The 23,062-nt window shown below is 42.8% G+C and overlaps 1 protein-coding gene across 1 annotated transcript in view; it reads left to right on the top strand.

Annotated features, from left to right (window-relative positions):
* Window positions 1–4,388: 4,388 nt before the first annotated feature.
* The window catches only part of LOC118020952 (retinitis pigmentosa 9 protein-like), a 33,789-nt gene continuing 15,115 nt past the window's right edge, over window positions 4,389–23,062 (top strand). Inside the window, exons 1-6 of the mRNA XM_035020889.1 lie at window positions 4,389–4,577; window positions 8,773–8,803; window positions 9,941–10,070; window positions 15,271–15,362; window positions 18,683–18,744; window positions 19,463–19,829. Of these exons, the coding sequence (XP_034876780.1) occupies window positions 4,426–4,577; window positions 8,773–8,803; window positions 9,941–10,070; window positions 15,271–15,362; window positions 18,683–18,744; window positions 19,463–19,658 (663 nt within the window). The 5' untranslated portion in view covers window positions 4,389–4,425 and the 3' untranslated portion in view covers window positions 19,659–19,829. The remainder of the gene's footprint in view (window positions 4,578–8,772; window positions 8,804–9,940; window positions 10,071–15,270; window positions 15,363–18,682; window positions 18,745–19,462; window positions 19,830–23,062) is intronic.

The raw sequence follows: 23,062 nt of genomic DNA, 5'->3' as shown, positions 1-23,062 counted from the left end.
CACAAAGAACCCAGACTCGCATAAAGAGGTAGGTAAAAGTAGCAGAAGATTTTCACTGCTTTATAAGCTCTAACATGCTAATCATCAAGGAGAGATGCGAGATGGTACTAGGAGAGTCTATCAGATTACTAAACTGGACATTTGCTATTTTTCCCTGCCCAGAATCCCTTTCCCCCACCAGCTCTGTCTCTGTCTGTCTGTCTCTCTCTCTGTTAACAGAACCTTGATTTCACTCTGAGGAACTACCCCTCCCACACTGTTAATCCCAACCCTGCGAATTAAGGTGGGTGTATGGTATTGGTTTGGCCCGTCAGAGTACTGCACTTCCTTGATCACAGTGATTTTTTCCATGACAGCTACATAATCCTTACCAAGCTAATGAGTATAATACATGGATACCTTACTGGAACTGAGAAAGAGGTTTCTTCCAGCTGGGGCTGCTAAATTGGTGGCCATCTTTGCTCCCACAATGAGATAAACAACATGAGAATGAAGCGATACAAAAGAAGGTGAAGTAAAGAGAAAGAAGTTGTTGTTGTTGTTTTTAAGATGTTATTTATTTATTTGAGAGAGATGGGGGGAAGCACACAAGCAGTGGGGAGGGGCAGAGGGAGAAACAGACTCCCCACTGAGCAGGGTGTCTGAGGCGGGCTCGATCCCAGGACCCTGAGATCAGGACCTGAGCTGAAGGCAGACGCTTAACCAACTGAGCCACCAAGGTGCCCCAAGAGAAGTTGTTAACGATAATATTTCAGCACCCACACCCAGCCATTCCTGAATTTCTACCCCATGACATTACACTTATGTGAACCAATAAATTCCTTTATTTATTTATTTATTTATTTATTTTCTTAAAACAGCTTGATTTGGATTTTGGTCTGTTGTTTTTCAAAAAGTCTTAACTAGTACTTGCTGAAGTGGAATTATCCATTGCTGGATCTTCTTGCATCCATTTCCCCCAGGACCACCTTGCAGGGAGAGACCAAATCATTGTGTTAGGCAAATATTTGCATCGGTCAAGATTCTTTCTTTCTGTTTTTTGTTGGTTTCTTTTTGTGCAAAAAGGTTTTTATTATAGTACAGGGACAGGACCCCTGGGGGAGAAAGAGCTGCTGTCAAGATTCTTTCAATTGCAAGTGAGAGAAACCCAACCCAGTTGTTTTCTGCATAGAAGTATATACTAAGGTTTTCAGATTATTTGGTGGCTTGCTATAAGGTCACTGGTTATGGCTGGAGAACATCTGGTGTTTTTTCCTTTCATCTTTTCCTTCTTCTTTCTTATTCCTTCTTTACTTTTACTTTAAGGGCATAGCTCGGCCAGCAACAAAGCCTCTTGAGGAGGGGAGGAACAATTCTGGTTCAGCTTGGTTGATAAGAGACACTTAGATTGGGCGCCTGGGTGGCTCAGTCGGTTAAGCGTCTGCCTTCGGCTCAGGTCATGATCCCGGAGTCCCGGGATCGAGTCCCGCATCGGGCTCCCTGCTCAGCGGGGAGTCTGCTTCTCCCTCTGACCCTCCCTCCTCTCATGGTCTCTCTCTCAAATAAATAAAAAAAAATCTTTAAAAAAAAAAAGAGAGAGACATTTAGATTTACTCTGGTATGCACTGTGGAGTCGTCTGACTAGGTTTGGGGTGGTTAGGCACTGGGGTCTGGCCAGACAACCCTGTTTATTGAATCTCAAGGTCTCTTCATGTGATCTCTCCTCGTGAGTTAATTTGGGCTTCTCATAGCATGGTGGCTTCAGAGCAATGGAACAGTTTACATTCCTGAAGGCTTTAGGAGGAAATATTTTAAGAGAACCAGGTGGAAGCTATATGATCTTTTCTGACCTAATTTAAAAAATGATGAGGCATCGGGGCACCTGGGTGTCTCAATCGTTGGGCGTCTGCCTTCGGCTCAGGTCATGGTCCCAGGGTCCTGGGATCGAGCCCTGCATCGGGCTTCCTGCTCAGCGGGAAGCCTGCTTCTCCCTCTCCCACTCCCCCTGCTTGTGTTCTCTCTCTCTTTCTCTCTCTCTGACAAATAAATGAAATCTTTAAAAAAATAAAAATAAACAAAATTTTAAAAATTAAAAAAAAAAAGATGAGGCATCACTTCCACTACTTTCTACTGGTTACAATCAAATCACTAAGGTTGGTCTAGATTCAAGGAAAGGGGCATAGACTCCACTTCTCCATGGGAGGAGTATCAAGGTCATTTGTAGAAAACAAGTGAGATGAGAGAGATTATTGCAGGCAACTTGGATAATACCATTTACCACAATAACCAAAGTCATAAGATATTAGATTACAAATTACAATGTCAAGTTACTAATTTACAGTAGGAGACCTAACTTTCCACTCACCCCAATACTCATATCTGACAAAAACACCATTCTCCTCATATTAGGATCTGGTATAATACGCTGTCAGGATGGTGCTCGGTGAGAATGGAATCAGAGCACAGAGGCTTGGCTAGTCTTGAAAGGTATTTCCTTTAAGATGGGGCCGAATTTTGCAGCATTATTTACAACAACCAAGATATGGAAACAACCAGTGTCCATCCATAGATGAATGGATAAAGATGTGGTATATGTATATATATATATATATATAATATTACTCAGCCATAAAAAGGAATGAAATCTTGCCATTTTTGACAACATGAATGGGCAGAGAAGCTATTATGCTAAGTGAAATAAGTCAGACAGAAAAAGACAACATGATTTCACTAACAGGTGGAATCTAGAACACAAAAAACAAACAGAAACAGTTTCATAGAGAAAAAAAATAGTGGTTGCTAGAGGGGAGGGGTGGGGGGGGAGGGTGAGATCGGTGAAGAGGATTAAGAGGCACAAACGTCCAGCTATAAAATAAATAAGTCACAGGGAAGAAAAGTCCAGCAAAGGGAAAACAGTCAATCATATTGTCATGACTTTACGTGGTGACAGACGGTAACTACGTATCAAGATAAACATTTCTTGATGTATATAAATGTTGAATCATTATGTTGTACACCTGAAACTAGTATAATATTGTATGTCAACTACACTTCAGTTAAAAAAGAAAAGATGGGGCTAAGGTTGGTCAAATTTATGCCTTATTCCGAATGGTGCATATTTCTCTAATAATCAGAACACTCGTGTGTTTATATAATTTGTGTCTTCAGCGGACAATGCTGGACAAACACCATCTGATATTTTTCTTTGGTTCTCCTTTTTTAGATTCTATAGACCATCTTCCTGCTGTAACACCATTAAGCTACACTTTCTTTGTTTCTCAATTATATCTTCCTTAGACTATATTCTCCTAGATGAAAACACCTTGCAAGATATTTACAGGCTACTTATTGACCAAGTAACTTACATCAACAACTGGATTGGTTCATGCAACAGTTCTCTCTCAGAGGGAAACCTGATTTCCAAGCTCTGGGACATATCAGTGTAATACCGTGTTTCTGTTCATAGACCTTGTGCATTCCTTCATTTGGATTTTCTCTAATAAATATGAAGGAGCTCCTCATTTTAAGTATTAACCATATTGAATGCCACATTTGAGGGGAATAGTCCCTGTGCGGTTACTCTTACTTCGTTTGTGCTTTCTTCCATTATGTTAAAGCTAAAACAGTGATCATAACTTCACATATCAGATACAGTTACAAAATGCAACCTAGTTAAGCACTTTAACACTTCGCGGCGGCCTGGCTCCACGACTTCTACTTCTGCATCCTCGGGCATGTTATTGAACTCTCTCCGCCTCCTTCTTATGTATAAAATAAGGGTAATACATACGGGTAATAACAGCACTTAGTAAGTTTTTAAAGATTAAATCAATTTTTCTTGCGGGCTTAGCTCAATAACGAGCACATGAAAAGCGCTCAGTGTCTATGGCTTTCAGTCTAGCACCCAAACCTTGTCTAGATACACTGCAGGCTGACTACGTTTTAACGACGTTCTGGAAAAAGAGAATTTCTCTGGGGTGTTGCTTTCTTCAAAGCTGGGTGAATCCCAGCCCCAAGGAGCAGCAGCCCGCGTCTAGCCAGGGGGGCCACAAAGCCGCCGCGCACGGGTCCCCAGGCCTCCCAGGGGAGGGGCGCGCGCGGGGGGGCGGGGCTCCCCGGCTGCCCCGCAGGCCTCCCCCACCCCCAGCCCCAGCCCGCCGCGCTCGCGGCCGCCGCCAGGGGGCGCGCTCCGACCCCGGCCGGCCTGGCGGCGGGGCCACGGCGCTCTGAGCGCGGACTTGGGGCCACGACGCGGGAGGCGGCGGGGAGGCCTGGCGGGAGGCGGGGACCGGGAGGCCTCGGCGGGGACAGCGGGCCGGGCCCGGGCGGGCGGCGGGAGGGGGCGCTGCGGGGCCGGCCGGCCGCGGCGCGGAGGAAGTGCCGTCTTCCCAACGCCTCAGCCGCCTCAGGCACGCCGCGGGGGCCGCCTCAGCCGCGCGGGCCGCGATGTCTTCCCGGCCGCGGCGCGACGACGCGGGGGCCGGGGGCGTGCGGCGGCCGCGGGAGCCGGCCGAGCAGGAGCTGCAGCGGCGCCGGGAGCAGAAGCGGCGGCGGCACGACGCGCAGCAGCTGCAGCAGCTCAAGCACCTGGAGTCCTTGTGAGTCCGCGCCGCTCGCGCTCCTCCGCCAGGCGCGGGGTCCGGGTGGGCCGGCGCCGCGGGGGCGCGGGAGGCTGGGTCCCCGGGGACCCGTGCGGCCCCGGCACCCGGCCTTCCAGTCGCGCCTCCCCGGGGAGGGGAGGGCCGTTGCCCCGGCGCGCCGAGCGGCCTGGGCCGGCAGGGAAGCTCGGGCTTTATTCCCCCCGCCCGAGGTCGGCGTGCGGCCGGGGCTCTGCTTGGCGCTGAGGACCGTGCGGCACTGAGTAGGCGCTCGGTGGGGATTTGGGGACTGACACGCGGCAGGGGCAGTGAGCGCCGCCGTCCTGCCCTTTCAGGGTTGGCGGTTGACAGGGCCCCCCGGGAGCCGGATAAAACCCCCATTCTCTTCATCCGCTGCTAGGAAGGGAAGAGAACACGCCCTCCCCTACCCTTAGTGCGCTGGGGAGGGGAGGGCTGGAGAATGGGGTGAGGGACTTGTCCCTAGAGATCCCAAAGGTGGAAGAGAGTGGAGACTTGTTCTCTTTACTCCTGAGGGTTGGTGGTGGTGGTGGTGGTGGTTGTACCAGCATGAACGGTGGGGGCTACGAAGAGGCCAATTCCAGCTCAACAAAAAGAATTAGGACCAGAGTCTCCTGTGGTTGCTGGTCAGCATGGCCTGACTTAAAGGGGCCCCGTGTGCCCCCAGCTCCAGCGGGTTCGGGGAGAGCCCAGAACCCGCGGGAGGAGGGCAGGTTGTAAAGGAGGTTGCAACATCAGTGGGAGGTGGATTCATGACCTTCCAGTTCTTTTCTGTGATTCTGTCTTTCTGTAATTAGCTTTAGAAGGCAAACTTGTAAGTTTGGTGCTCACGGAGTTCTTCCCTACATACTTCGTTTCTATTTCAGGCACTTGCATTACCTAAGCTAAGATGATGATGTAAGGAAACGTCCTGGAAGGATTCAGATTCTTTATAATTAACCTGGGAGCTTTGACACAAAATGCATTGCACTGTTGGAGGCTGGCCTGCTCTTTTCAGTGTGATCCTTGAGCCATCAACTACCTTCCTTTTGAAAACAGTTGTAAATGGACTTTTTTAGGGAATGCCATTGCTAATAATAGATTTCACAATGTGTAGTTCCATCACACTCCTTTTCATCTTGGCAATAACAATTACATATTTTTCAGGAATTTGGATTTCTATTTGGCCATATGTTGTTTTTGTACAACTCTTGTAGCTCAAAGGATGTATTACTGGATTATTGGATTCATAGACTGTACTACCAAACTCCCCTTGGTCTCTGTGCATAAACCATGGCATCAGTATTTTAAATGAATGTCTGCAGATGAACTGTATCATTACCCCAATTTGTGCAGATTTCCGTTGTTCTGCTAGGTTATGCCACCACTTTGTGTTAGAAAATATTTTACGCATTTGCTTTGGAAAATCACTGTACCACACCTAAGAAGCTAAGTCTATTCATGCTTAGGTGTTTACTATGTAATCTTCATGGGGCAGATCCTCTTCGTCTGCTCAGAAAAGCTCTAGATTAGAGACTCATGGTATTGTCATTTACTACCACCTGGCAAGTTGTTTTCTTCCACCTCTGTTGCTCCAGATCTTGGCCTCTGTGATGCTAGTGCTCCAGTCTTGAGGTGCCTCATGGGGTTCTTGAGAGCATGGACTTGTCTTCAACAAGGGACAGAAGCCAGCATTGTGAAGTGTGTGGTGTGACATATTCACTTACCCATGGGGAAATTGAGGCACTGGGGGATTAAGTAAATTGCCCAAAGTACACAGTGAGAATGAATCATAATTTAAACCAAAGGTTTTTACATCCAAAGCCCATGAGGTTTCTACTCTGCCTTGCTTCCCCTCTGCAGGATTCACATTAACACTGATTTAGAACTGAAAATACTCCTGCTAGAATTCTATCTACTCAAAAAAGATAGAACATCTCCTTTTATCAGGACAGTTATAAAGACTTATTGTCACTTCTGAGAGCAGTTTTCTTTTTCTTTTTTTTTTTTTTTTTAGATTTTATTTATTTGTCAGAGACAGAGAAAGAGCCCAAGCAGGGGGAGCACAAGCAGGAGGAGCAGCAGGCAGAAGGAGAAGTAGACTCCCCACTGAGCAGGGAGCCCGATGCGGGACTCGATGCGGGACTCGATCCCAGGACCCTGGGATCATGACCTGAGTCAAAGGCAGATGCTTAACCGACTGAGCCACAGGTGTCCTAAGAGCAGTTTTCGTTTTTTGGATTTAACTAGTTATATCCTTATGCCCTTAGTTCTCCCTTCCAGTACCTAGCAACATGCCCAGCATGATAATTGACTGATTACTTCTGCAAGGAATAAATTTTTATGTGGAGTCTTTAATATTACCTGAATATCAAATTTAGTTTTGCCTATTGTACCTGCTCCTTTTTTCTGGGAGAAAAATACCAAGTTAATCAGGGCTAGAATGGAGGTTATATTCCTGAAACTATTACAGAAATAGCATTGATTGTTAAAACAGAAATCCAGCATATATAACTCTATAGCAGATATGAACTCCTAATAGCATATTTTTGGCTCCATTTTTCTTTCTTGGTCCCAAGTTATCTTTGGTTTTTCTTTCAGAGATATATTAACCTGGGTTTATACTGACAGAGCTGTAATGTAGTTACCATTGATTTCATTTTTCTTTTGCAATTAAAAAGCATTTTGCAAGCTAATGCATGTAGATGTGAATAGAATGAAAAACAAAGCTCTCTCCTATTTATGATCCTTTGTTCCTATCCCTAGAGGCAAGCATGTAAGTAGTTTCTTTACTATCCTTTAGAGGTACCTAAAAGGTGTGTATGTGGCCATATATAGTCTCCTTCTTCACATACACACAAATAGAAGCTTACCAAATACAGTTTTGCTCCCTATTCCCTCCCCCACTCTTTTTTTTTGACTTAAACTGTTATGGAGATTGTCCCATATCAATATATAACTCACTTTTTAAAGATTTATTAATGTTTATCTGTTGATAAAAGTAATACATTTTCATTGTAAAACACCTAATTACTCACCCTTGCTTCACCATCTGGGTGCAGCAATGTTGAAGCTCTCACATTTCCAAGTTTCTGGAGTCTTTTCACAATTTTAAGGCAGCTGCTATGCCCAGATGTCCTCAGTAAAATGTTCTTTGTGGGGGTGTTGAATGGACCCAGGATGTCTGGTTATCATGTTTCTTTTTTACATTCTTATTTTCCTTTATGGTCCCATAGGCATTCACAGTTAAAAACCAAATAAACACCCATGTGGTGTATGTTATAGCTAGAAGTGGGTCAGTACTGAAAAGTGAACATGAGCATTTGGTACTAATTATCCAGATTTGGAATCCAGAAGCCTTTTGGGGCAGTTCCGGCAGAGTAATGGGAAGTGAAAATGAATTGGGAGCATAGGCATGATGTATATGTTCCCTTGGGGGGGGTCTGAGAGTTCAAAGGGAAAGAACATTCCTACACATCATCCCTCTGCTTGTTCTGGCAGCATTCTTACTGAATGCTGCCTGTCATCCGGGCACCGTGAAGGGGTCCCGGAGCCCAGGTCCAGCGAGATCAGTACAGGCACAGAGGGCTGTCAGAGAGCTGAGGAGCAGATGGCTCACTCTGCAGGCAGGGTGGGTGGGCAGGATTTGAACCAGGAGCTGCAGGGAAACGGGAGAGGAAGCCTCTAGGACAGATCACCTCCACTTCCTTCCCCTGCAACAGGCCTTTCCCTCCAGCTTTGCTCCTGCCCCCCTGTGCTGCCCCCAACCAGGTTAGAAAAGATTTCTCAACCTTCCCCCACCATGTGCCTCTTCAGTGTTGAGTAAGTGGAAGTTATGCTAGGTAAATAACCTGACAACTGTGACACTTTGGAACCGTGATTAGCTCACAGGTCTTCTTCCTTCACATTTCCCTTGCAGTTTCTTGCTTTCTCTTCTTCAACAATAAAATCACTGTGCTCAGACACCTAGTTATTACCTCAGTGAATTTCAGTTCCAGATCTCCACAGGATGTGGTGTAGCATCAGTTTATTTATATGGGATCTCTGACGGCTGGGCATATTTTATTAACTGCTTTAGACATAATGTAGTTTTGAGGTTTTACTAAAAATATCCTTTTTATTTTGGTCTGCAGTACTCACTAAAATGTGTTACGTTCCTGTTAACATGATGGATGATGTTTTTTCTTTTCCTTTCTAGTTATGAAAAACCTCCTCCTGGGCTTATCAAGGTCAGTGGGAAGTTTGTGCCTTTGGTCATTCTCTTAGACATATTTGACTCAGTGCTCAGACTCAGTTACTTGTTATAAAAACCTGTTGCATAAGGTTTTGGACGCTCTTTTATGGTAACCCTGCTTCTCCCTGCAGATGCCAGTCAGTTCATACACTTTGGGCTTTCTGTGTCCAGCCTGTGCCTTTGTAGAAATGTAATCAGCCGTGTGTCTGTTCCCTAAGAAACGGTGGCAGCCCCACATGTTCATCAGCGATCAGTCCCCTTCTCCCGCCCTCTCTCTCTTGCTGTGGCTGCATCTTTTCACAGCTGTGCCCTTTCTCTGACTTGGTGCTGGTTTCCCGAGTATCATCAGCTCAGAGAACAGTAGTCTCTGAGGAGACTGGAAGGTCCTCTAGTCCAGCCCCTGGTGCAGGACACCCCCCTCACCACCCCTGCCCCCCAACCCCCCACCCCCACTCTGCGGCGGCACCTGGCCCTAGAGTCCAGTATCTCTGTGGGAGGGAGACTTAAAGGGCTCAGTGGAGGCCAGGACAGCTTTCTGCTTGCTCACATTCAATGAAAAGAAAAGATTACAAACCTTTCATTCCTGGGAACTGAAAACAATCAGACGGTAAAAAAAAAAATAATAATACCTTAAATATGTAATGAAGTTATTTGGTGGTGAAAGCACACTTCATAAATACAGCAGGTGGAAGATTGTAAAACATGACAGTGGTCTCCGAGGGATAGTAATCTTTTTTAATTTAACATGTTATTTTTATTATTTCAGGAAATCTTGTTTAAATCTGTACTTTGCTTCATTCCACAAGGCTTTTAAGGTAGCAGGAAAGTTTGTGATCTGAATCTCATTTTTGTGATCTAGAATCGGGATTTGGAACTCACAAATCATTCCTGAGTAATATTTCCCTAAGAGTAGCTATGACATTTTCATGATACGGTTCTTCTGGTACATTTATTTCTGGCTTTTCTGTCAGGTATAATTTGTCTGTCTTTCTAGTACTTGAGAGGGTAACTTAGGAGGACATGGCGTGTCCAGCCCATGAGAAGGGCAGGCAGGGCTGTGTCCTGAAGCAGGTGGGAGAGAATGCCCCTGCTTTTTTTTGCCATGTTGTGGACACGTTGTTTCCTTTTTTAGGAAGATGAGACTAAGCCAGAAGACTGTATACCAGATGTACCAGGCAACGAACATGCCAGGGAATTTCTGGCTCACGCACCAACGAAAGGACTCTGGATGCCACTGGGGAAAGAAGTCAAAGTTATGCAGTGTGAGCACGGGAGAGTCGCAAGTAACGCTCCTCCATACACGCAAGTTATATACCACGATTTACAAAGCGCGTTTACTTCCTTTTTTTTTAATTTGTTCTCACCGCAGCCCTGTTAAGTCAAGGCACAATCTCTGTTTCATAGTTAAGGAAGCTGACCCGCATATGTTAGTGAGTGGTCGGAGGTAAGAGGTAGAGAGGAGCTTTGACTCCAGGGCTTCTGACTCCAAAGGCAGGAGTCATCCACAGAGACCATAGCTGCCTTTGGAGTTCACTCTTCGGTAATATTTCAGTAACAAAAAGGATATTCCGTTGTAGAAATGCCATGAGGGACAAGGAATGCATTGGAGGGCAGGTCCCTTTGGGTCTTGCATCATTCGCCCCCCATCAGTGGTGGTAAGGTTTCATCCATGTAACCTGGGAGGAGCTGTGGGTCCAGAGGGTGGGTCCAGAGCAGGTGTGCTGTGCATGCACATCCCCACCCCACCCCGGCCGCAACACTTTTCATCTAGCATAAGATAGTATTTGAAGAAAGGGCACTGCTTCAAATACTGCTTCTGTTTGTACAGAGATTCTTCATACACATAATTAAAATAGTTCCAGTCTTTTTTTCTCCATTTCCACTTACAGCTCTTTTACTTGGTTATTTTGATATTTATCTTCATATGTCTAAGATCATGTATTGATTTTTCAGGTTTAGGTGTTATTTGTTGACACTGTACAATGGAAGAGGAGAATTTAGCTCTCTCCTGGTCCTACCACACACATGTACCCTTACTATATCACATCTTCCCCAAAATGTTTTTTTCATAATTTTGGTTAGATAAGTCTTTAATGTTTATTTTATTATGATTATATACAGAGCTGAGTCATATAGTAAACTGATTACTTTTCCTTTCATGCATCCTGAAGAGTTCCCTCCTTTCCCCTGATTAATGGTTGTCTTGTTTTTGGTATTTGTGTGTGTGTGTGTTTTGTTCTGTTGTTATTGTTTTTGGTTTCCACGTACTGATTTCTTACTCAACCTCAAATTGTTCAAAGGCTGAATCTTAAGACCTTCAAGTGCCTTTTTTTAAATTAAATATTTTATTTATTTAACAGAGAGAGAGAAAGAGAAAGAGAGCACAAGCAGGGAGAGCTGCAGAGGGAGAGGGAGAAGCAACCTCCCTGCTGAGCAAGGAGACAGATGTGGGGCTGGATCCCAGGACCCCGGGATCACAACCCGAGCCGAAGGCAGATGCTTAACTGACTGAGCCACCCAGGTGCCCCAAGACCTTCAAATGCTTGAGGCGTTCTATTAATTTCATCCTCTGAAAATGGTTGCTCCCATGCTTATCATCCAGGGATCTCCCTTCACTTAGTGTTTTGAATTGAATGTTTGTGTCCCTCAACAAATTCATATGTTGAAGCCCTAATATCCAATGAGATGATATTTGGAGATGGGGTCTTTGGACTGTGATTAGGATTAGATGAAGTAATGAGGGTGGCTCTGATGATGTGATTAGTTCCTTTTAAGAAGAGACGAGAGCGTGCTCTCTCTCCACTGTGTGAGGACACACTGTGAGAGGACACAGCTGTCTGTCAGCCAGGAGAGTAATCATCAGAAAACAACGCTGTTGGCACCCAGATCGTAGATTTCCAGTGTCCAGCACTGTGAGAAAATAAATTCCTGTTGTGTAAGTGACCCAGTCTATATTTTTTTAGGGGGGCCCTGAACTGAGACACAATCATTCTGCAGTTTCCCTTAGTTTCTTTCCTATGTTGAATCTCCTGTTTCCTGTATGTTGAGTCATCTTCTTTGTTGTTATAATCTCTTGTTATGGTAGAGCCAAGACCATTAAATGGGGAAAGGACAGTCTTCAAAAAAAAAAACCAGATATCCCCATGCAAAAGAATGAAGTTGGACCTTTATCTAATACCATATACAAAATTTAACTCTAAGTGGGTCAGAGACTTAAATGTTAACCTAAAGCTATGAAATCTCTTAGAAGAAATATATGGCAAAGCTGTACAGAATTGGATTTGGCAGTGATTTCTTGGATCAAACACCAAAGGTATGGGCAACAAAAAAATTGACAAATTTGATTTCATGAAAATTTCAAAATTTTGTGAATAAGAAATCAGTAGAGTAAAAAGGCAGCTTTCAGAATGGGAGAAAATATTTGTAAATCATACCTGATAAGGGATTCTATCTAGAATATATAGAGAACTCCTAAAAACAATGAAGAAACAAACAACCTGATTAAAATTTGGTAAAGGACTTGAATAGACATTTCTCTAAAGAAGATATATAGATATTCAGTAAGCCCATGAAATGATTCTCAGTGTCAGTAATCATTAGGGAAATACAAATCAAATCTACAGTGAAATACCACCTCAGACCAGTTAAGATGGCTACTATCAAAAAAACAGAATATAACAAATGTGGGCACATGTGCACAGCCTTCTAGCTTCCCAGGATTATGTCAGAATTTTTGAAAGCCCTCTGTGGACATCTCATTCCCCGGATCTTTTACATTTTTAGCTGGGCTCCTGTTTATCCAATGATATCACAGTCATTGGCAACTGTGATGTTAAACAGTTGCAGGTGATTGTTTTCAACAAATATCCTGAGGGATTGGGCTTTTCTTGTAAAGTAAACTATATGACTGGTTACACAGAAACAACACCCTGTCAGTGTGGCTCTATCCTCTGAGATTAGGGTTTTTTGGGGGGCTCAAAACCTGGTCTTATCCCTATTGAGGTTGCAGGACTGTTGCTTTTCATAGCTGTCATGGTTGCAAGGCTGTTGGTTTTTAAGATTATTATGGAAATCAGGAGAGAGGGCTGGGAGTAGATCTGGTTAAAATGCCAGTAATCCTGCTGTTCTTACCAAGCTTCACTAGCTTTTCTTGAATTAATGCTCTTCAGATTGTGGCAAACGTTTGGTTAATTTCTAGAGTTTCAAATAAGTTAATTTGGGCAAGTTTACAACTATTTTCAGTGCTTTTATGAAGGTTGTCACTTGGCCATTCTTTTTTTTTTTTTTTTTTTTTAGATTTTATTTATTTATTTGACAGAGAGATTGACAGCGAGAGAGGGAACACAAGCAGGGGGAGTGGGAGAGGGAGAAGCAGGCTTCCCGCTGAGCGGGAGCCCGATGTGGGGCTGGATCCCAGGATACTGGGATCATGACCTGAGCTGAAGGCAGACGCTTAACGACTGAGCCACCCAGGCGCCCCCACTTGGCCATTCTTGAAGAGCTTCCTGGCTTATTCCTTTTGAAAAGAATCCTCTTCATTGTCATTTTTATGGGATGTCAGGAAGGGAATGAAAGCAAATAAATGTGTTTAGTAGTCTGTCATCTTTACTCAGAAATCTACAGCTTTTCTTTTTTTTTTTTTAAGTTTGAAGACCACTGCTCTGTTTTATGAGGTGGTTACTTACAGTTCAATTACCATTTTTAAAAAAATATTCATTTATTTGTTTTAGAGAATGGGAGTGAGCATGCTTGAGTTGGGGAAGAGGCAGAGGGAGAGACTCTTGAAGCAGACTACCTGCTGAGCCTGGAGCCCTACCTGGGGATTGATCTCATGACCCATGAGTTCATGACCTGAGCCAAAACCAGGGGTTGGACGCTTAACAGACTGTGCCACCCAAGTGCCCCCATTTCAATTACCATTTTATAGTTATTTGCATTGACTTGGAAAATAAGTGTCTGGGTTGGGACCAGAGCCAGTTTTACTCATGATTTTCAAAGGCCTGCAGGGGAAACAATGATGTGTTGATAATGGTCATATGATTTTGTGAAATTTGCCAAGGCAAAATTTTTTTTTTTTTCCTAAAGAGCCCCCCACCCCCACAATTTAAACTCAGGCCCCACAAAATTTTGACTCATCCCAAATGGGATAAAAGACACATGTACATCCTTTCATTGATTTTATTGATTGTAGTGTTATCTAGAACAGTGGTTCCAAACTTTAATATGTTTATAAATCACCAATTAATCTTTTAAAATTTTGTTTAAAATAATCTTTTAAAATATGTTTCAGTATTTCTGCAATGGGTCTAACACTATGCATTTCTAACAATCTCCCATGTGTTGCTGATTTTGCTTGCCCATGACCATACTTTGAATAGCAAGAATCACTTTTCCTTTAACAGTAACAGAATTTTGAACACAAAGAACTTTGGTTTGAAGGAGTATAATCCTTCTTTCCTGAACTTTAAATGTTTGGGGAGTTCAAGACAGGGACAGCTCAGAGGCAGTCAATAAAGAATCTCCAAACTTCATTCTTTTTCAGTGGTTTCCTGCATCCAACCCTCAAAATTAAAAAGGAAAGCATCCCTTCTCTTTCACTTCATACTTTGAGTAGCTGCCAGCATGGGGCAATCCTGGCTGATCTTACCCACTCTTCCTGCTTCCTGACTTTCTTGGTTGGAGTTCCTTAATGTGCAAGCACAGGGTCTCACTTAGCTCACCACTCATTTGACTTCCTGATTTCCCTCAAATCCAAATGGTTCTGAGAGGACGAAAGCAGGTGAGAGAAGTGACTAGGGTCTCACCCATTCCTGCTTTGTTCATCACTTCATTTTTCCCACGTCAGCACCTGATGCCAAGTCTGTGGGTCACTGAAATTTCACGAAGGTGCATGTTTCCCTCTTTTGCCCTGGAATCTGTGTATGCATTTTCCTGTTATGTCTCCTCCCAGTTCCTCATCAGGGCCGTCTGCTGCTAATAATAAACCTTTTTACAAAGGACAGTTTCCCTACTGAGCAGGTGAGGCTATTTTAGAGTGCTAATAGAATTAACATTTTAAGATAATTTGTGATTTGTTTTAATTAAAGGTGAGGGATTTTTTGCAGTAGTTGACTCAATCAAAGAAAGAAGCTATTTGCTCTAGTGTCTAAAATTGTAAATGAGAATCACAGTGTCTTGATGAATAGAAGAGACCTCCTCTTTGAAAAATACAATAAGCTACAGCCTAAAAACAATTTCACTCTTTATAGTACTTTTACATTGGATTGCTTAATACCTATTGCTTGGGGAAGCAGTTAGTTTCCCTTTATTTTCTAGGATCTTACATGGTTTATCCACTCATTGCATTTGCTTTTAGAATTGGAGTTTAATGAAGAAAAACTTTAGTATGATCTACGGATTCTTGATCTTCATTAAATGAAATTGTTATCTTACAGAGATATTTCCTTTTTTCTTTGTTTTTAGGTTGGCGTTGTAAACGGTATGGTCACCGAACAGGCGACAAAGAATGTCCTTTTTTTATCAAAGGCAACCAAAAGTTAGAACAGTTCAGAGTAGTAAGTAGAACCCCACCTTGCCAATTTACATTTTTCAGAAATAGTGAATATTAATGAAACAGGCAGTAATCAGTGAACTGGAAGTTCACATAAAATACATTCCCAGAAGGTTTTTGGCCAGAGTATCTGGTGTTGACTACATCTCTTCTTAAATTACATTTGTGTGACAGTTAACAAAAAACTAACTTTTTATTAAAGTGTTCTTTGTTTATACGTTGGGAATAATGATTCTTTTTCTAAAGCAGAGTTTGTTATTTATTCAATCACTTATTTTAACTTATATAAAAAATCATGTTTCATAACTAAAATTAGGGTTTTAGTTTCCCAGTCTTTATTTTTTTATTTATTTATTTTAAAAAGATTTTATTTATTTATTTGACATAGACACAGCAAGAGAGGGAACACAAGCAGGGGGGAGTGGGAGAGGGAGAAGCAGGCTTCCCGCGGAGTGCCACCTAGGCACCCCAGTTTCCCAGTCTTTAAAGACTGTCTTTAGGGCGCCTGGGTGGCTCAGTTGGTTGGGCAACTGCCTTTGGCTCAGGTCATGATCCTGGAGTCCCGGGATCGAGTCCTGCATCGGGCTCCCTGCTCGGCAGGGAGTCTGCTTCTCCCTCTGACCCTCCCCCCTCTCATGTACTCTCTCTCATTCTCGCTCTCTCAAATAAATAAATAAATCTTTAAAAAAAAAAAAAGATTAAAAAAAAATAAAGACTGTCTTTAAATTATAAGCTAGAGATATGTATATAAATTATATGTGGTCTTCAGTCGATAGTAAAATAGATTTATCATTCCCTCACTCTATTTTAATAGAGTCTTCTCCTAAAGGTGTTAATTTATCACTCAGTAACTTCTGCCAAGTGAAATATGCCACTGTCTAGATGTACTGAGGTTATCAGCATATATCAAACTGGGGCCAACATTCACTAAAGGTTTTAAGACATTTAAAACATTGTGGGGCGCCTGGGTGTTTCAGTCCATTAAGCGTATGCCTTCGGCCCAGGTCATGATCTCAGGGTCCTGGGATTGAGCCCCACACCCAGCTCCCTGCTCAGCGGGAAGTCTGCTTCTCCCTCTTCTTCTGCCTCTCCCCCTGCTCATGCTCCCTCTCTCTCAAATAAATAAATAAAATCTTTTTTAAAAAAGACATTTAAAACATTGCGGCTTTATTTTAATAATCTGAATTAATATTTTTGATCACTCATTCCACTTCTAGGTGGAATGTCAGTTTTTACAGATATTATATAAAATATAGTTTGGTGATAAATCTCAAAAAGTTTGAAGATAATTCATTTTTTTTTGGCTCAGAAATCCCACTTAAGGAATTTAAGGATATAAGAGAACATCAATATATATACAACTATTTATGAATAAGGATATGTATATGTAAGGATAACTCTTATATCCAGAAACAATGGAAACTAAAGAAAAATGGGAAACTCAATAGTCCAACATATCAACATAAATTTCTGTAGCATGCAAATTATTTAGTCATTAGAAATTATTATTTATATTTTTTGAGATTTTATTTTTAAGTAATCTCTACACCCAACAAGGGGCTTGAACTCACAACCCTGAGATCAGGAGTCTCATGCTGTACTGACTGAGCCAGCCAGGCACCCCAGGAATTATGTGTTAGAAGACATTATGTCAGGCGCCTGGGTGGCTCAGTTGGTTAAGCATCTGCCTTGGGCTCAGGTCATGATCCTGGAGTCCTGGGATCAAGTCCCGCATCGGGCTCCCTGCTCAGTGGGGAGTCTGCTACTCCCTCCGCCCTTCACCCCGCTCATGCTCTCTCTTGCTCTCTCTCAAATAAATAAAATCTTAAAAAAAAAAAAAAAGACCTAATGTCATGGAAAAATGTTCACAAAGACATAAGTGAAAAACAATAGAGTTGTGTATAGGAGGATTATAGTTTTTCATAAATTACTAATAATGATTGAAAGAAAGAGATCAAATGTTAATAGTAATTATCCCCGGGTAGGGAGGTAATAGGGCTTTTTTAAAGATTTATTTATTTTCAAGAGAGAGAGAGAAAGAGAGTGTACAGTGTGCATGTGCACACAAGTTGGGGGAGGGACAGGGAGAGAATCTTCAAGCAGACTCCCTGCTGAGTGCGGAGCTCAATGTGGGGCTCAGTCTCATAACCCATGAGATCATGACCTTAGTGGAAACCAAGAGTTGGACACCCAACTGACTGAGCCACCCAAGTGTCCCAGTAGGTTTTTCTTGTTTTGTTTTTTTTTGTTTTTTTTTAAGATTTCATTTATTTATTTGAGAGAAAGAGAGACAGAGAAACAGCATGAGAGGGGAGAGGGTCAGAGGGAGAAGCAGGCTCCCCGCCGAGCCGGGAGCCCGATGTGGGACTCGATCCCAGGACTCCGGGATCATGACCTGAGCCGAAGGCAGTTGCTTAACCAACTGAGCCACCCAGGCGCCCCTCCCAGTAGGTTTTTGTTTGTTTTCCGGGGCTTGAACTCAAAACCTTGAGATCAAGACCTGAGCTGAGATCTAGAGGTGGACACTTAACCAGCTGAGCGCCCCCAGGTACCCCACTTGTTTTTCTTTTTTTTTTTAAGGTTTTTAAAATTCATTTATTTAACAGAGAGAGACACAGCGAGAGAGGGAACACAAGCGGGGGAGCGGGAGAGGGAGAAGCAGGTTTCCTGCTGAGCAGGGAGCCCGATGTGGGGCTCAATCCCAGGGCCCTGGGATCATGACCTGAGCCAAAGGCAGACACTTAACCACTGAGCCACCCAGGCGCACCCCCACTTGTTTTTCTTAATACTGTCTCTTGGTCATCCTTCCAAAATAGAACAAAGAAAATTACCTCAATATTTCTACCTTGAATAGTATTTCATGATTCTGCCATGGTTTTTTTCTTACAAAGGATATTTAAATTATAATCTATATTTTTCTAATTAGAAAATCCTTTGGGGCACCTGGGTGGCTCAGTTGTTAAGCGACTGCCTTCGGCTCAGGCCATGATCCCAGGGTCCTGGGATCGAGTCCCGCATTGGGCTCCCTGCTCGGCGGGAAGCCTGCTTCTCCCTTTCCCACTCCCCCTGCTTGTGTTCCCTCTCTCGCTGTGTCTCTCTCTGTCAAATAAATAAATAAAATCTTAAAAAAAAAAAAAAAATCCTTTGTTACAGCCTCAATGGGTTTGCAGTGATGGTAACCCTTAGGAAGGATTAGAACATGTTAAATATGAAATTATACCAAATAGGAAAAAAAAACTGGTTTCAGTGAAATATGGATTTAATTTTTATTTAACTGATAGTCCGTGGAGCCTAACACAACCTTAACCTTTTCTCATTCTCAAGGCACATGAAGATCCCATGTATGACATCATACGAGAGAATAAAAGACATGAAAAGGATGTAAGGTGAGATGGTCCTGGTGATAACGATACCCTTTTAAAGTCTGAAATTATATAAAGTTGGAAACACCCATTCCAGTATAGATGAGTGGTTTGGTAACTATGGTACTTCAATTGTGAACTGTTTGGAAGGCAGGAGTCCTCACAGGAAAGTCCAGTGGGTGGCAGGCCAGCCTCATTCCACTTGGGTTAGCAGTGGGCTTGGTCCTTCCTGCTCACACCACTGATAGTTGATGTTGGCAAGTGTAACTTAGTTTATTTTCTCCAGTGTCTTTATGGATCTGAGCTATTCTTAAAAATTATCCTTAGACATGAATAAAGATAGAATGAAGAAAGAGGAGGTTTTGTTTTTCTCAAACTGGTTCCACGGAGTTCTAATTGTTAAGGAGGTAGATTACCTAGTATGAACTTGAGTGGTTGTGGGTGGTTGGGGAGGTGATGAAGGAGAGGCAGCATCTATTTGAAGTTATGTAGTAAGGACTGGAGAAACAAGCAGAAATACTTCAGACAGTGAAAAGAATACAGAATGGCTTGTACACTGGGTACAGTCCTGTCAAAGGCATGGGTGTGGACAAGAATGGGGAAAACATGCAGAAATAAAAATAAGTACTGTCTGTAGTAAGGTGTTTATGATGTTTTTTACGCTCACTGCTGCTTTTATATCATTTTTATCTACCTTTTTTTCGAGTTAAATACGGTTCTTTGGTTAATCTTCTATGTTTAGGATACAGCAGTTGAAACAGTTACTGGAGGATTCTACATCCAATGAGAATGGGAGCAGCTCCAGTTCCTCGGAATGTAAAGAGAAACACAAGAAAAAGAAGAAGAAAGAAAAGCATAAGAAAAGGAAGAAAGAAAAGAAGAAGAAGAAACGGAAGTATAAGTCTTCCAAGTCGAATGAGAGTTCAGACTCGGACTGACAACAACTTGACTTGTTCAACATTCTCTTCTCCCAAATCAGACACTGTGGCCAAAGACCAGAGGATGTGGAATCGGGGAGGACTAGGAGAGAGCCGCCTAGAGAGCAGGGTATTTGGTGTCACGTGTGTGAATTCTCACCTGCCTTCCAGCAAAGATGTGATCCCAGGAGGGTGAGTTGTACTTTCCCAGGCACTAGCTCTGGACAGCGGCTGATTTCAGGCAGGAAAGCTTTGTTCAATGACAATATGCAAGAATAATACAGATGATTCTCAAACTTACGGAGCAACAAAATCACCTGGGGTGGTTGTTAAAACAGATTGCTGTGTCTTAACTCCTAGAATTTTAGAATTCAATTTACTAGGTCTGGAGTGGACTGGAGAATTTGCAGTTGTGACAACTGTCCAAATGATGCTGACACTGTTGGTCTGGGGGCCAGTCTTGGAGAACCACTGCTCTAAATGTTAAACCTCTTCCTGAAGCCTTCCTCCACTTTCTGCTTTAATTGACATCTTGTGGAGTGCCTGGGTGGCTCAGTCGGTTAAGTGTCTGCCTTCGGCTCAGTTCATGATCTCAGGGTTCTGGGATCAAGTCCCTCATCAGGCTCCCTGCTTAGTGGGGAGCCTCCTTCTCCCTCTCCCTCTCCCCTGCTCATGCTCTCTCACTTACTCTCTCTCAAATAAATAAAATCTTTAAAAAAAAGAAAGAAAAATCCTGCCATCCACTGCAACCCTTGCAAGTTAATTCTTGTCTCTTCTCTCTCACTCCAGGTTTCTCTGTCTACTGTCTGGCCTAGGTTCCGTGGTCCTTTATTTCAGTCTGTCATATCACTTGACCTGTAGTCCTTTTGCCCAGTTTACCCAGAAGAACCTCAAACTAACCTCTTCCTCCTCTGCTCCAACTCCCAGACCGCTGAGCCTATAAAGCTGATCAAAGTTCTTTATCCTAAAATCTCTCCTTTCAGACTGAGTACTCTCCAGTCCTATTTAGGAAAGGAAGAGAAGTCACCAGACCTCCTTCTACCAAGGTATCTTATCAACCTGTCACTGTGGTTGTGGTAGGCAGAGTTATAAAATAGCCTCTAAGACTTTTGTCCGAATCTGTAGAACTGTTACTATAATGGATTTTACTCCCATGATTAGATTATAATACACAGTTGACCTTTTCAAAGGGTGCAGGGGTGTAAGGCGTGGCCTCTTACCCCAGTTGAGACAATTCTTCAGGATCATTGCAGCTCAGGAGCTCCTGGTGGGATTTTGGCTAAGGTCTTTGTTGTTACTGCATCACATCCATACCTCTTCCCTATGCTTAATCATGCTTTCTTTGCCCCTTCAGAGATTTTATTCCCTGTAGCACTCCCCACTAAATTTCCTGCACACAAATCTTCATGTCAGAGTCTGACCCTGAAGAACTCAGTGTGCCAGGGGGTACAATAACTGCTTGGCAAAATGAAAGGGAAGGTGTTGTTGGGATGTACCCTTCATCTTGGACTTATTTCCAAACTTATGCTTGACTTCTTATCTATCCTCTAGAATAAAAGTAAGACTTTGGGAAGGATTACAAAGCAGGCACAGTGTTCATTGGACCAGTCCTCTTTTTGTGCTTGCTCTTCCATATACCGGCATTACCATCTTCCCCACCTTCTAGGGTCCAACATCTTCCCGGTAGCCAGAAAGCCCCAGTTATGGTCCATTTAAGTGCCTTGAGTTAGTTCACCCACAACACTTGAAACTCATTTCACAGGTGTAAAAAAAGCGATCAGATTCAACTCATACTAACACAATAATGAAAAGCCACACTCTTTAATCTTCTCATGGGGATTTATAGGTAAATGAATCAGATTGTTGGAATTTGAATGAATCAGACTTGTTAGTGGGGAGTTAGAGTAGTGGAATGCCTTCCTGGTTCCCAGATAAGCAAGGAAGTTGGATTATATGGATTCAAGTCTTCCTTATTGTTCAGTTACTCCAGCTAATGCATTCCTACCTCAGCCTTCCCACTTCAATTATGTTCTAGGCTTGGAATGATGGTGGGAATAGTGACAAGGCCAAAACTGTTCATCTGAATTGACACCAAGCCATTCATTCACAAATATTTGAGTGCATATGATGTGCTAGGCTCTATACTAACTATTCCATGGAGCTACTATAGCCCTAAGGAATACATGGTCTCAAGGGTGAAAACGTTGTAAGTCTCCTGTTACGTCATGTCATGTCATGGGCTACGAAAGTGAAAATGCAGGTGTTACTAAAACACACAGGAGAGTCCCATACTCCAGCCATGGATGGGGATAGGCATCACAGATGTTTTCCTAGATTATCTACCCGATCTTTTAGGTAGGGGTTAGGAGGGAGATAAGTCACAAACCTTATCATAAAACCAGCTTTAGAAACCCTATTACCTTTTGCTTAACTTTTTGCATCTCATCCGAAAACGTACAGTGCCATCACTTTGTACCATCTCCTTAACCCATCTGGAGAGTTAACTTTATTACCACAGGAAGTTAAAAATACAGTTAAAAAATATAAAAATAGAGTAAACAAATATAGGTAACTCATCACTGGGCAACTCAGAAGCAACACTGAGTGAACCCATTCATAGCTATCAAAATATTGTTCATACGATCACCCAGAAAGCCCTTCCAGGAAGCAACCCTAGCCTTTCCACATCTGCCCTGTTCTTACAAATAGCCTTAAACAGCCTTCATCCACATATAAACATTTTGGCACCTGGTCACAGACTTAACCTGTACCATTTATTGGGAAAACACTGGTTCCACAAATTAACCATATAGGTTGTAGGTTCTGAGTATAAGGAGCTCTTGTCTCCCTTGTTTCTATGAGTGTACACTGGAAGTAAGTAAAATATACTACAACCCACAAATGGACATACCAATCAGTGGAGCTACTATAAGCCTCATTTCCATTTATAAAAAAATAAATAAGGTACCATCTCTATCATCAGGGTAGTTCCTGTTTATGGAGAATCCTTCATCTCTTTATTCTGTCCTCAATTCACCATCCTTTTCCCCATATCTAAAGGTCCCCTGGAGATTACAAGACAGTAATACATCTGGCAGAAGTATTCATGAATGACCCAATTCTTTTGGTGGTGTTACCAGTGATGTGACCATTTTGAGAGGGGAAGAAAATGCTTGAGAATCACACACTTATGCAATTCAATTTATTTGCTGTTTTAGTTCTTTTAATTCCAAAGGCTTTACAATGTCACATTTTCTTTTTGTTGGTATAATCGCTTTCTTAGTTCAAATCAAGGGATGATCCTGTGTTCTAAGCCACCATGACGATGTACTATTTAGCTCTTCTGTGTAGCTGGAACACAGCAATTTGTTTCCTGTGAAATAACAACAGAATAAAAGAGTTCCTTAAATTAGCTGTATAACAAA

The sequence above is a fragment of the Mirounga leonina genome, unplaced genomic scaffold (genome assembly GCF_011800145.1).
Source record: "Mirounga leonina isolate KUSES-001 unplaced genomic scaffold, KU_Mleo_1.0 Mir_174, whole genome shotgun sequence".
NCBI lineage: Eukaryota > Metazoa > Chordata > Mammalia > Carnivora > Phocidae > Mirounga > Mirounga leonina.
This window is presented reverse-complemented; position numbering and strand designations above follow the sequence as displayed.